Consider the following 13036-nt stretch of genomic DNA (forward strand, 5'->3'; position numbering starts at 1 on the left):
TTCATTGGGCTAAGGCAGGAGAGTTGCTACAAGTTCAAGACCAGCCTGGACTACACAGAGAGTTCGAAACCAGCCTTAAAACTATATGGTGAGGCCTTGTCTTGGGAGTGGGGGTAGATTTCTATGAAATTAGAGAGATCTTAGATTAACAAAATGTAATTTCAGTCTATGGAAACTACTTCACTTGAGACAGATTAGGCATTCCTGAAATTTTTTTTTGAATTATGAAGAATTTTCAAATTGGAAAATGTTTTCCATGATTAAAATCTGAAATTTGTATCAAACTTGTATTTTTTTTGAAGGTGGATTTTGCAAATCGGGACAGTCAGCTGGCATTTTATCATTGCATGGAGAAATCTGGTCAAGATGTCAGAGACTTTTATGAAATGTTACTAGAAAGAAGGTATGTATCTTAAACCTAAGAGTATGGCTTGAATTTTAACATGCAGTGCAGAGATGTTAGATGGGTTAAATTTTATTTTTCGGGGCTGGGGATTTAGCTCAGCGGCATAAGCACGCCTGCCTTGCAAGCCGGCAGTCGTGAGTTCGATCCCCGGTACCAATAAAAAGCAAAAAGACAAAAAAAAAAACCCTTTGTTTTATTTTTCACTCCTTGACTTATATTCCCGTCTCCTAAAAGACCTTTTTCAGTCTGTCATGTAGAAACACAGGGTTATTTTTGTGAATCCAATTTTCATGTGGCTCATGGGACACTGGGATACCCTATCTAAATTTCTTAGTACTTTTACGATTCCTAATTTATTTACTTTTGTTTTGGCTTTTTGAGAACAGTTTTGTGTAGTTCAGGATAGCTCTGAGCTTACTGTGTATCTCAGGCTGGCCTTGAACATGTGGCAATACTCCTGCCTCAGCCTCCCAAGTACTGGGATTGCAGCTGTACACCAGCATGCCCAGCTGCTTCTGCAGTTTTAAAGAGTTACTGTTTTAGGGGCTGGGGATTTAGCTCAGTGGCATAAGCATCTGCCTTGCAAGCAGGCGGTCGTGAGTTCAGTCCCCGGTACCGATAAAAATGAAAAAGACAAAAAAAAAAAGAGTTACTGTTTTGCCATGTTGTAACTTTATGTGCCATTAATTATAAGTACATATCACCCCATCCTAGTTTTAATAAAATATAGTAGGGTGTATTACACATAAGGCACTATTAGTGCCTTATGTAATTAATAATGAAAACATCAAGTTTTTACCACACAGGCTCATACTTTTACTAAAAAAAAAAAAAGTAAAAAAATTTAAAAAAAAAATTTTTTTTTAAATCTGTACCGGGGATCGAACTCATGATCACGTGCTTATGCTGCTGAGCTAAATCCCCAGCCCTTAAAAGTAAAAACTTATAAAAGAATAGTAAGATCTTGGCTGGGGTATGGCTCAGCCGCATAAGCGCCTGCCTGGCAAATATAAGGTCCTGAGTTTGATTTCCTGTACACCCCCCCCCCCCAAAAAAAAAGACTAGTAAGAGGATTATTTGTTTTGATTCTCTGAAGTGACTCAGCCAGAGCATATAGGAATTTATGACTTTGGCAATATGAAAGGTAAGCCTGGTTTTCCAGTGGGAATGTTTTTAATCCTGGTAATATTGTATTTGATAGTTATTCTGCTGATTAGACAGTATATTAAAACATCCTAACACCTGGATATGGTGGTGCACACCTTTATTTCCAGCACTCTGGGAGGCTGAGGCAGCAGAATTGCGTATTTTTAGCTCAGCTTGGACAACTTTGAGACCCTATCTCAAAATTAAAAACTACCTGGTATGTAGCTTGGTTTGAAGGCTCTGAGTTCAATCTCCAGTAGGGAGGCAGTGTGTGTGTGTGTGTGTCTGTGAAAATGGAAACTTTTGTCCATGTGGTGAAGCCTTTGCACAGACGTGCCTCTGCTGTTAAATCTCTGGTCCTGCACAGATGTGTTAGACAGGTGGCTTTGTGTGAAAAATGCCTTTCCGTCTTCTCAGTGGAGAAGAAAGAGGCTCTGTGGCAAAGAAGAACCCTGTCCTGCTCGTGCTACCACAAGTCTGTTGAAAGCATTTCTGTTACCTCTTCATTCTAGTTTATTTTTTTGTGGAAATCACACAAAGTATCTCTTTTGAGTTATTTCCTAGTAGAATGTGGTGCAGTAGTCACTGAACACAGAATGTTTTATGTTAAAAATGATGTCCACGGGGGCTGGAGGTTTAGCTCAGCGGCATAAGCTCCTGCCTTGCAAGCAGGCAGTCGTGAGTTCGATCCCCGGTACCGATAAAAAGGAAAAACACCAAAAAAAAAAAAAAAAAAATGTCCACTACCAGATTCCTAAAAGGATGATAGTTTCTTTCTAGTAGATAGAAATCCAAATCATTAAAAAATGAAAACCAGCAGTCCTCTGGCTGCAGACAGTCTCAGTGGACTGTGCTGTTTTCTTAATTGTGTCATGCGTGAGTGTGCACAGGCCAGAGGATGTGTGTCTCAGTAAGGGGAGAGCACGTGCTCATTCGCTGGCTAAGTGGTGGCATGCAGTCACTGTGAGTACATGAGGTGCTTAAAGGCGGTCTTACAGGGATTCCAGTCATACGGGGGTGGCAGGTGTGTTGCAGGCCTACTTGCATCTAAGATACTAAAAGGTCCAGTAAAGGCCTATGTGTATGTTAAATGTTTTTGTTTTGTTTTTTAAATGTTTTTTTAAAAAGCAATATCTTATGAGAGGTGGGTAATGTGGTGTGTGTGTTTATTTTTATATATTATTACTCAAAACTCATTTTTGGCCAGTCACTTATCTTAGTGATGGTTTGGCTTCGGTTCTGGCTTTTTGGCTCTTGCCAATGGTTATTTATCCCTGTCTGGTGATGTGTATTTCTTGGGAGTGGTGGGGTGTGTGTGACTTCTGGGACCTGGATTTGCCCTATGTGGTTTCAGACAGTAGTTCCTGTGGAATGCATTCTTTGCAGTAGAACTTAAGGATTCTTCTATTTTCCATGGAGTGAAGTCATCCTTGTGAATAGTTGATGCATGAATAGAAAAAACTTTTTTCCATTTTTCTAAACAGTTCACTTATTTCCCAAGCTTTTTTGTTTTTATTTTTTTCTTTTAGAGACAGGGCCTTGCTATGTAGGCTATCCTTGAGCTCTCTGTATTGCTCAGTGAGCCTCTTGCCTCAGTCTCAAGCACTGGGATTGTGGATGTCTGCCACCGTGCTGAGTGCCATGTTATAAGAATATCTTTCTAGGGGCTGGGGATGTAGCTCAGTGGCATAAACTCCTGCCTTGCAAGCAGGCAGTCATGAGTTCGATCTCTGGTACCTATAAAAACAAAAAAGACAAAAAAAAATATATCTTTCTATCCTCCCTTCCCCCGTTCTCTGTACTGGGGATTAAACTTGGAGCCTTTTACATTCTAAGAAATCATTGTCCTTGACCTGTATCCCCAACCCTTTTTTAAATTTTGAGAAAGGTTCTCACCAACTTTCATTAACTGTCCTACAACTTACGATTCTCCTGCCCTGACATCCTAAGTAGCTATTATAGGTGTGTGGCACCATGCTGGCCAGAACATCCTTGGTTAAAAATGTAATTGTGGTGAGACATAGTGGCATACACTGTAATCCCAGTGCTCAGGAGGCTAAGACAAAAGGATCACTGCAAGTTTTCCAGGCCAGCCTGGGCTATAGAGCAAAACCCTTCTCAAAACAAAACAGTAATTGCAAAAGACTTAGAATTGTGGGGTGTGCTGCTGGTGTGGTGGTGAACGGCTGTAATCCTAGCACTCGACCGACTGAAGCAGGAGGATTACCATGAGTTCAAGGCCGGCCTGAACTACATACTGAGACCCTGCCCCCCCTCCCCCCCCCTGCCCAAAAGTCAATAATAACAGTGAAAAACTTCTTTAAAAAAAAAAAGTAGGGACCAGGGATTTACCTCAGTGGCCTAAGTGCCTGCCTGGCAAGTACAAGGTTGTGAGTTTGATCCCCAGTACCAAAAAAAAAGTACATTTTGATAGTGCTTAATAACAGATAGTGCCTGCTATGTTGTGACTCTTGAGTTAAAAAAATTGAATCATTGCTGTCCATTAGGAAATAATGTACATTATGTACATTGTTCCAAATTTCTAGTGGTCAAATTAAAAACTAAAAAAAAAGTAGCAGTTAATTTTCTTTCACTATATCTAAAATACTGTTTCAACATATAATCTTAAGTTAAATTAAGTTTTAAATATTTTAATTCTTTCTGAAATTGAGACATACTTGTAATTATTTGTCGAAATACTATGTGATAATTTGACATGTATACAATGTGCAGTGATGAAATAAGGATAATATCCTTTTGATCTTAAATATCATTTTTGCTTGAGTGCTTTTTGTTTTTTAACTAGGTCTTCGAAATGTAGTGTGTGTTGTGCACTCATATCTCGGTTTAGATGGGTCAGATTTCAGGCGCTCAGAGTGAAACATGGCTGCCCAGTGGCTGCTGTGTGGGAAGCTACCCCAGTTATCAAGTGATGAAACAGTGTGCAGCGTGTTTAGCACAGAGCTTTCTGACCTCCTGTGTATAACCCAGTGTGTAAGTGATGAGGGGATAGAAGCAATAAGGGACTCTTCCTTGTTTTTGGCAGAGAGGAGCGAAGAGGATCCTATGACTATAACCAAGAGCGGCCGTATTACGAGAGCATTCGCACTCCAGGCACATATCCTGAGGACTCCCGGCGGGACTACACTGCTCGGGGGAGAGAATTCTACTCGGAGTGGGAAACATACCAAGGAGACTACTATGAGTCACGCTATTACGATGATCCTCGGGAATACAGAGATTACAGGAGTGATCCTTATGAACAAGATATTCGGGAATACAGTTATAGACAGAGGGAACGAGATAGAGAACGCGAAAGATTTGAGTCTGACCGGGACCGAGACCATGAGAGGCGGCCCATTGAGCGGAGTCAGAGCCCTGTGCACCTGCGCCGTCCTCAGAGTCCCGGCACATCTCCCTCCCAGACGGACAGGCTGGCCAGTGACTCTGAGAGGAGGCTGTACAGCCGCTCCTCAGACCGCAGTGGCAGCTGCAGCTCCCTCTCCCCACCACGGTACGATAAACTGGACAAGGCTCGTTTGGAGCGATATGCAAAAAATGAAAAGACAGATAAAGAACGGACTTTTGATTCTGAGAGAGTGGAGAGAGAGAGACGCTTAATACGGAAGGAAAAAATGGAAAAGGACAAAACTGACAAGCAGAAACGGAAAGGAAAAGTTCATTCCCCTAGCTCTCAGTCTTCAGAGACAGACCAAGAAAATGAGCGAGAACAGAGCCCTGAAAAATCTAGCAGGAGTTGTAATAAACTGAGCAGAGAGAAAGCCGACAAAGAAGGCATAGCCAAAAACCGCCTAGAACTCATGCCTTGTGTGGTTTTGACTCGAGTTAAAGAAAAAGAGGGAAAAGTCATTGACCATGCTCCTTTGGAGAAGCTGAGAGCCAGACTTGATAATGATACCAGCAAGTCTTCTGTCCTGGATCAGAAACTTCAGGTCTCTCAGGCTGAGCCTGCAAAACTGGACCTGTTAAAATTGGAATCTGTTCGCATAAAAGTGCCGAAGGAAAAGGCACTTGCAAGCCACCCTGAGGTAGGAGATAAAGAAGTCAGGCCTAAACCCAGGAAGCACCTCAAGCCAGAGCAGGCTGCTGATGGGTTAAGTGCTGCAGACCTGGAGAAGCTGGAAGCAAGGAAAAGGCGATTTGCAGATTCTAGTTTAAAAGTAGAAAGGCAAAAACCAGAAGCCAAGAAAAGTAGCCCTGAGATGGAAGATGCTCGGATAATTCTGAAAAAGCAGGCTGATGTGTCATCTCGAGATGTTATTTTGCTAAGGGAAGGAGAGTCTGAAAGAAAGCCTGTGAGAAAAGAAATTCTTAAAAGAGAATCTAAAAAAATCAAAGTGGACAAACTTAATACTGTTCCCAGTCCTAAAGACAGTCAGGAGCTTGTCAGTATCTCTGCTGGGTCTGGCTCAAGGCCCAACTCAGAGCTACAAGCAAGATTGGGAGAGCCAGTAGTGGAATCTGCAGAAAACCAAGAAGTCCAGTCCAAAAAACCTAACCCTTCAAAACCACAGCACAAACAGCTGCAGCTCTTAGATGATCAAGGACCAGAGAGAGATGATGTCAGGAAAAACTATGGCAGTCTTCACGATGAAACACCTGAACGTAAACCAGGCCAGGACAAACCTCATGCAGTAAATACTGAGGAAAAAATTGGCATTGACATTGATCACACACAGAGTTACCGAAAACAAATGGAGCAGAGTCGTAGAAAACAGCAGATGGAGATGGAAATAGCCAAGTCTGAGAAGTTTGGCAGTCCTAAAAAAGATGTAGATGAATATGAAAGACGTAGCCTTGTTCACGAGGTAGGCAAACCTCCGCAAGATGTCACTGATGACTCGCCTCCCAGCAAAAAGAAAAGGATGGATCATATTGACTTTGATATCTGCACCAAGAGAGAGAGGAATTACAGAAGTTCACGCCAAATCAGCGAAGATTCCGAAAGGACTAGCTGTTCTCCTAGCATTCGCCATGGTTCCTTCCATGAAGATGACGACCCACTAAGCTCCCCAAGGCTAACGTCAGTAAAAGGGTCTCCTAAAGTAGATGAAAAAAATCTCCCCTATTCTAGTATAACAGTGAGGGAAGAGTCCTTAAAATTTAACCCTTATGATTCTAGCAGGAGAGAACAGATGGCAGACATGGCCAAAATAAAGCTGTCTGTTTTGAATTCTGAAGATGATCTAAATCGTTGGGATTCTCAAATGAAACAGGACACCAGTAGATTCGATGTGAGTTTCCCAAACAGCATAATTAAGAGGGACAGTCTTCGAAAAAGGTCGGTTCGGGATTTGGAACCTGGTGAGGTGCCTTCAGATTCTGATGAAGATGGAGAGCACAAATCCCACTCACCCAGAGCTGCTTCACTGTATGAAAGCTCTCGATTGTCTTTTTTATTGAGGGACAGAGAAGACAAATTACGTGAGCGAGATGAAAGACTCTCTACTTCTTTAGAAAGGAACAAATTTTATTCTTTTGCACTGGATAAGACAATCACACCAGACACTAAAGCTTTGCTTGAAAGAGCCAAATCCCTTTCTTCGTCCCGAGAAGAAAATTGGTCTTTTCTTGATTGGGACTCCCGGTTTGCTAATTTTCGAAACAACAAAGATAAAGAAAAAGTTGACTCTGCTCCGAGACCAATTCCATCCTGGTACATGAAAAAAAAGAAAATCAGGACTGACTCAGAAGGAAAAATGGATGATAAAAAAGATAATCATAAAGAAGAAGAACAGGAAAGACAAGAATTATTTGCCTCTCGTTTTTTACACAGCTCAATCTTTGAACAAGATTCCAAGCGTCTGCAGCATCTGGAGAGGAAAGAGGAAGAGTCTGACTTCACACCTGGCCGGTTATACGGGAGGCAGACATCAGATGGAGCAAACAGCACGAGTGACTCCGTCCAAGAGCCTGTGGTCCTATTCCATAGCAGATTTATGGAGCTCACCCGAATGCAGCAGAAGGAAAAAGAAAAAGACCAAAAACCTAAAGAAGCTGAAAGACAGGAAGATACAGACAGTCATCCCAAGACCCCAGAAACTGCTTCTGAGAATAAAGAATCTGAACTGAGAACTCCTTCTTTAGTCGGGCCTCCCAGTGTCACAGCTATGACTCCAGAATCAGTGTCACCAGCACAAGAAAAAGCAACCAGTGAAAAAACAGTACAGTCACCTTTGGTGACAGAAGAGAAGACTGTGGAGCCAGCCTCTGTCTTGGAAGAAGCAAAGCCCGTATTGGAACTGGCTCCAGTCTCTGTCGAACAACCAGAACAGGTAGACTTGACTGCAGGGACGGACACCAGTAAAGACGCTGCTGCGGTGCCGCCGTCCATGGTTGAAGAAAACGCATCCACTACGCAGCTGCCTTACCTGGATGCCAAGCCTCCAACCCCAGGGGCCTCGCTTTCCCCAGTAGAGAGCAGGGTGGATCCAGAACCTGACAGTGCTCAGCCACCTCCGAAACCAACTCAGAAGCTTGGCGATGCTGATGAACCCAAAGCAGAAAAGGCAGATACAGCTGCAGATGTCGAGCCCAGTGCAGATCCAAAAGCTAAAGTTGTTTCTGAGGTTCAGGCTCAAGCGCCTGAAAATGTAGATATTGATCCTCCAGTTGCTACAAAAGATAAGAAGCCAAACAAAAGTAAACGTTCCAAGACCCCCATCCAGGCAACTCCAGCAAGTGTCATGGAAAAGCCTGTCACTAGGAAGAGTGAGAGGATAGACCGAGAAAAACTAAAGCGGGCCAGTTCTCCTCGGGGAGAGGCACAGAAACTTTTAGAATTGAAGATGGAAGCAGAGAAGATTACCAGGACTGCTTCTAAAAACTCTGGGGGGGACTCTGAGCACCCTGAACCAAGTTTGCCTCTCAGCCGAACAAGGCGCCGCAACGTGAGGAGTGTTTATGCAACCATGAGTGACCATGAAAACCGCTCTCCAGCCAAGGAGCCCGTAGAGCAGCCACGAGTGACCAGAAAGAGACTGGAGCGAGAGCTTCAGGAGGTAGCACCAGTTCCCACCACTCCACGGAGGGGGAGGCCTCCAAAAACACGCCGTCGTGCTGAGGAGGAGGAGGAGACTGAGGCCAAGGAAGCCACAGAAACGCCCAAGCCCGCTGAAGGATGGAGGTCTCCAAGGTCTCAAAAATCAGCAGCCACTGGCGGTCCTCAAGGGAAAAGGGGAAAAAATGAACCAAAAGTTGATGCTGAATGTGCTGAGGCTTCCTCTGATGTGGGTCCCCAACTGAACGTGAAAGAAAATAACGCCAAGTCCAAAGTCGAAGAAGCTGGAGGTGAACAGAAACGTGACAAAAAAGAAGCCATCACAGACAAAAATACATCTGACATTCCTCCTGTTGAGGTGGTAGAGAAAAAGCCAGCCCCTGAAAAAAACCCCAAATCAAAGCGAGGAAGATCTCGAAACTCAAGGTCAGCAGTGGACAGATCTGCACATCTGAAAAGTGCAGCCACAGCTGTTGGCCCTGGGGAGGCTGCAGGAGCTGTGACACGGCATGAGGAAACAGAAGCCTCGGTCGCGGCAGTCTCCCCTGAGAAAAGCGAGAGTCCTCAGAAGGAAGGTAGTTCCTCATCCCAGCTGAAAAATGATCCAGTGGATCCCAGCAAGGAAGCAGAAGAGGAGGACGCCTCTGCCTCCAAGGTGTCCCCCGAAGCCACTCAGCTAGCCAGGCAGATGGAGCTGGAGCAGGCCGTGGAGAACATCGCAAAGCTTACTGAGCCCTCAGCCCATGCAGCCTACAAGGCAGCAGCTGCGGGCGCAGCCGAGGGCCTCGCCACAGAGGACAAGGCCAAGCCCCCACACCAGGCGAGTGAAACAGAACTGGCTGCCGCCATCGGCTCCATCATCAGCGACATCTCTGGGGAGCCGGAGAATTTCCCTGCTGCCGCTCCTCCTTTCCCTGCCGAATCACAGACAGCTCTGCCGCCACAGACGCAAACGCTGCAGCCCCAAGAGGAAGGGATGGAGCCCGAGACCCACGAGGCAGTATCTGGCATCTTGGAGACAGAGGCTGCTGCAGAATCTTCTGGGCCACCAGCCAGCACCTCTGCTACCTCAGGAAACCCAGCAAATGCCAAGGACGCCAGAGGGAGCGGCAGCGAAACCTCCCAGCCGGCACAGGAAACCAAAGGGTCAAAGGAAGTGGAAGTTCCTCCAGCTCGGAGAGACAAAGGGCGCCAGAAGACAGCTCGATCACGCCGCAAACGGAATGCAAATAAGAAGGCAGCAGGTGCCGCCGTGGAGCCCCATGCCTCCGAGTCTCCCCAGGCCGAAGGCACGAGCCCTGCTGCCAGTGAGGCGGTGACAGTGCCACCCCCAGAACCTCCAGAGGAAGAAAAGCAGCAGGAAAAACCCCATTCCACTCCTCCTCACGTGTGTACCTCTGATCCTAACAAGACTCTGTCTACAGAGAATTTGTTCCAAGAGGTCTGCATTGAAGAAAAGACTCCCACCAAAACACCTGTGCTCCCAGACCTCCCCCAGTCTTCCCAGCCAGCACCAGTGGAAGATGAACCTCAGGCCAGGTTCAAGGTGCATTCCATCATCGAAAGTGACCCAGTGACTCCGCCCAGCGATTCAAGCAACCCCCCACCCATGATTCCTTCTGTAACTGCTGCAAAGCTTCCACCCGTGCTGACCCCTGGAGGAATCCCACACCAGAGCCCACCTCCTAAGGTGACAGAGTGGATCACCCGGCAGGAAGAGCCACAGGCTCCCTCCACGCCATCTCCAGCTCTTCCCCCTGATACCAAGGCCTCTGATGTGGACACCAGCTCCAGTACTCTGAGGAAGATCCTCATGGACCCCAAATATGTGTCTGCCACAGGCATCACATCAACCAGTGTCACCACGGCCATCGCAGAGCCTGTAAGTGCCGCCCCTTGCCTACACGAGGCGCCAGCTGCTCAGGTTGAATCTAAAAAGCCTCCTGTTGAGGACAGGCCAGCAGCTCCAGTAGCAGCCACCTCTGATGTGCAAGCCTCAGAGGTTCCAGTAACCACTGACAAGGAAAAAGTGGCCCCAGTTATTGCTCCTAAAATTACATCTGTTATCAGCCGGATGCCTGTCAGCATTGATTTGGAGAATTCCCAGAAGATAACCCTGGCAAAGCCAGCTCCTCAGACTCTGACCGGCCTGGTGAGTGCCCTCACTGGCCTGGTGAATGTCTCCTTGGTCCCAGTGAATGCCCTGAAAGGCCCTGTGAAGGGGTCAGTGGCCACACTGAAAGGGCTGGTGAGCACCCCTGCGGGGCCAGTCAATGTCCTGAAGGGACCTGTGAACGTCCTCACAGGGCCGGTGAATGTCCTCACCACGCCAGTGAATGCCACCATGGGGACAGTGAATGCCACAGCTGGCACTGTGAATGCTGCTACGGGTGCAGTAAGTGCCACTGGGGGGGCAGTGACGGTCACAGCAGGTTCAGTGACTCCTGCGTCTGGTGGTGTGACTGCTACAGCAGGGGCACCAGCTATGACAGGTGCAGTGATTGCACCGTCAGCAAAGGGCAAGCAGAGATCAAGCAGTAATGAAAACAGCCGCTTCCACCCCGGGTCCATGTCGGTGATTGACGACCGTCCTGCAGATGCGGGCTCCGGCCCGGGGCTCCGTGTGAACACGTCGGAGGGCGTTGTGCTCCTGAGCTACTCAGGGCAGAAGACCGAAGGTCCACAGCGGATCAGCGCCAAGATCAGCCAGATCCCCCCGGCCAGCGCAATGGACATTGAATTTCAGCAGTCAGTGTCCAAGTCCCAGGTGAAACCTGATTCTGTCACCCCGACACAACCTGCACCCAAAGGACCCCAAGCTCCCTCAGGCTTTGCGAACGTGGCCACCCATTCCACCCTGGTGCTGACTGCCCAGACCTACAATGCCTCCCCTGTGATCTCCTCTGTCAAGGCTGACCGCCCGTCCTTGGAGAAGCCTGAGCCCATCCACCTTTCTGTGTCCACACCTGTCACCCAGGGTGGCACGGTGAAGGTTCTTACCCAGGGCATCAACACACCCCCAGTCCTGGTCCACAACCAGCTTGTTCTCACCCCAAGCATTGTCACCACTAATAAAAAGCTCGCTGACCCCGTCACCCTCAAAATAGAGACCAAGGTCCTTCAGCCGGCCAGCCTTGGGTCTACACTCACACCCCACCATCCCCCTGCGCTGCCCAGCAAGCTGCCTACAGAAGTGAACCATGCTGCCTTGGGGCCCAGCACGCCAGCAGACCGGGCAGGCTCCCACCTGGCAGCCACCAAGTCAGACACACACTCCCCCCGCCCCAGCGGGCCCGCGCCAGCCCCGTTCCCCAGGGCATGCCACCCCAGCAGCACCACGTCCACAGCGCTTTCCACCAATGCCACAGTCATGCTGGCTGCAGGCATTCCAGTGCCTCAGTTTATCTCCAGCATCCACCCAGAGCAGTCTGTCATCATGCCACCGCACAGCATCACCCAGACTGTGTCCCTTGGCCACCTGTCGCAGGGTGAGGTGAGAATGAACACGCCTACCCTGCCCAGCATCACCTACAGCATCCGGCCAGAAACGATTCACTCTCCTCGGGCCCCGCTGCAGCCCCAGCAGATAGAGGTGCGGGCCCCGCAGCGTGCAGGCACCCCACAGCCGGCTACGGCCGGAGTGCCCGCTCTGGCCTCCCAGCATGTTCCTGAGGAGGAGGTGCACTACCATCTCCCCATGGCTCGAGCTGCAGCCCCCGTGCAGTCCGAGGTGCTGGTCATGCAGTCTGAGTACCGGTTGCACCCATACACCGTGCCCCGGGATGTACGGATCATGGTGCACCCACACGTGACAGCGGTCAGTGAGCAGCCCAGGGCCATGGAGGGGGTGGTGAAGATGCCACCTGTCAGCAAGGCCCCTCAGCAAGCTGGGAAAGAAGCTGCCAAGACTCCTGAGGCTAAAGCCGCCCCTGCCCCTGCCCCTGCCCCCACCCCCGCCCCTGCCCCACCCCCTATCCCCACTCCTGCCCCGCCCCCGCCCCCTCCCAGCGAGGCCCGAATTCTCACCGTTACCCCCAGCAACCAGCTCCAGGGGCTGCCTCTGACGCCCCCCGTGGTGGTGACTCATGGGGTGCAGATTGTGCACTCCAGTGGGGAGCTGTTTCAAGAGTACAGATATGGAGACATCCGCACCTATCACGCCCCAGCACAGCTCACGCCCACCCAGTTTCCTGCTGCTTCCGTTGGCCTGCCCTCCCGGACCAAGACTCCTGCCCAGGTGAGGTGGGGCACGTGCTTGGGGGGCTCCTCCTATCGCTTAAACGTGTTGATAATGTCTTGGGGTTTAAAGAAGAGGCATGAGGGCAAAAGGGTCAGATCACACCATGGAGGGCTCCAGCTGGGGGCAAGCTCAGTGTGCCACGTGTGTGCAGTGGCTTCTGCCTGCAGTGGGGCAGAAGGTAGTGGACCTTCTCAGCCCGCACCTTCCGGGGCGCGCTGGCCCT

The 13036-nt window shown here is 48.6% G+C and overlaps 1 protein-coding gene across 3 annotated transcripts in view; it reads left to right on the forward strand.

Annotated features, from left to right (window-relative positions):
• The window catches only part of Spen (spen family transcriptional repressor), an 89335-nt gene that overhangs the window by 73344 nt on the left and 2955 nt on the right, over positions 1–13036 (forward strand). For all 3 annotated transcript variants that reach the window (XM_063235567.1, XM_063235565.1, XM_063235566.1), the window contains 2 exons: positions 303–403; positions 4599–12810. In XM_063235567.1, the coding sequence (XP_063091637.1) occupies positions 303–403; positions 4599–12810 (8313 nt within the window). The remainder of the gene's footprint in view (positions 1–302; positions 404–4598; positions 12811–13036) is intronic.

This window comes from Cavia porcellus, unplaced genomic scaffold, assembly GCF_034190915.1.
Source record: "Cavia porcellus strain 051 isolate PalLab524CR breed Dunkin Hartley unplaced genomic scaffold, mCavPor4.1 scaffold_25, whole genome shotgun sequence".
In the NCBI taxonomy this organism is placed as follows: domain Eukaryota; kingdom Metazoa; phylum Chordata; class Mammalia; order Rodentia; family Caviidae; genus Cavia; species Cavia porcellus.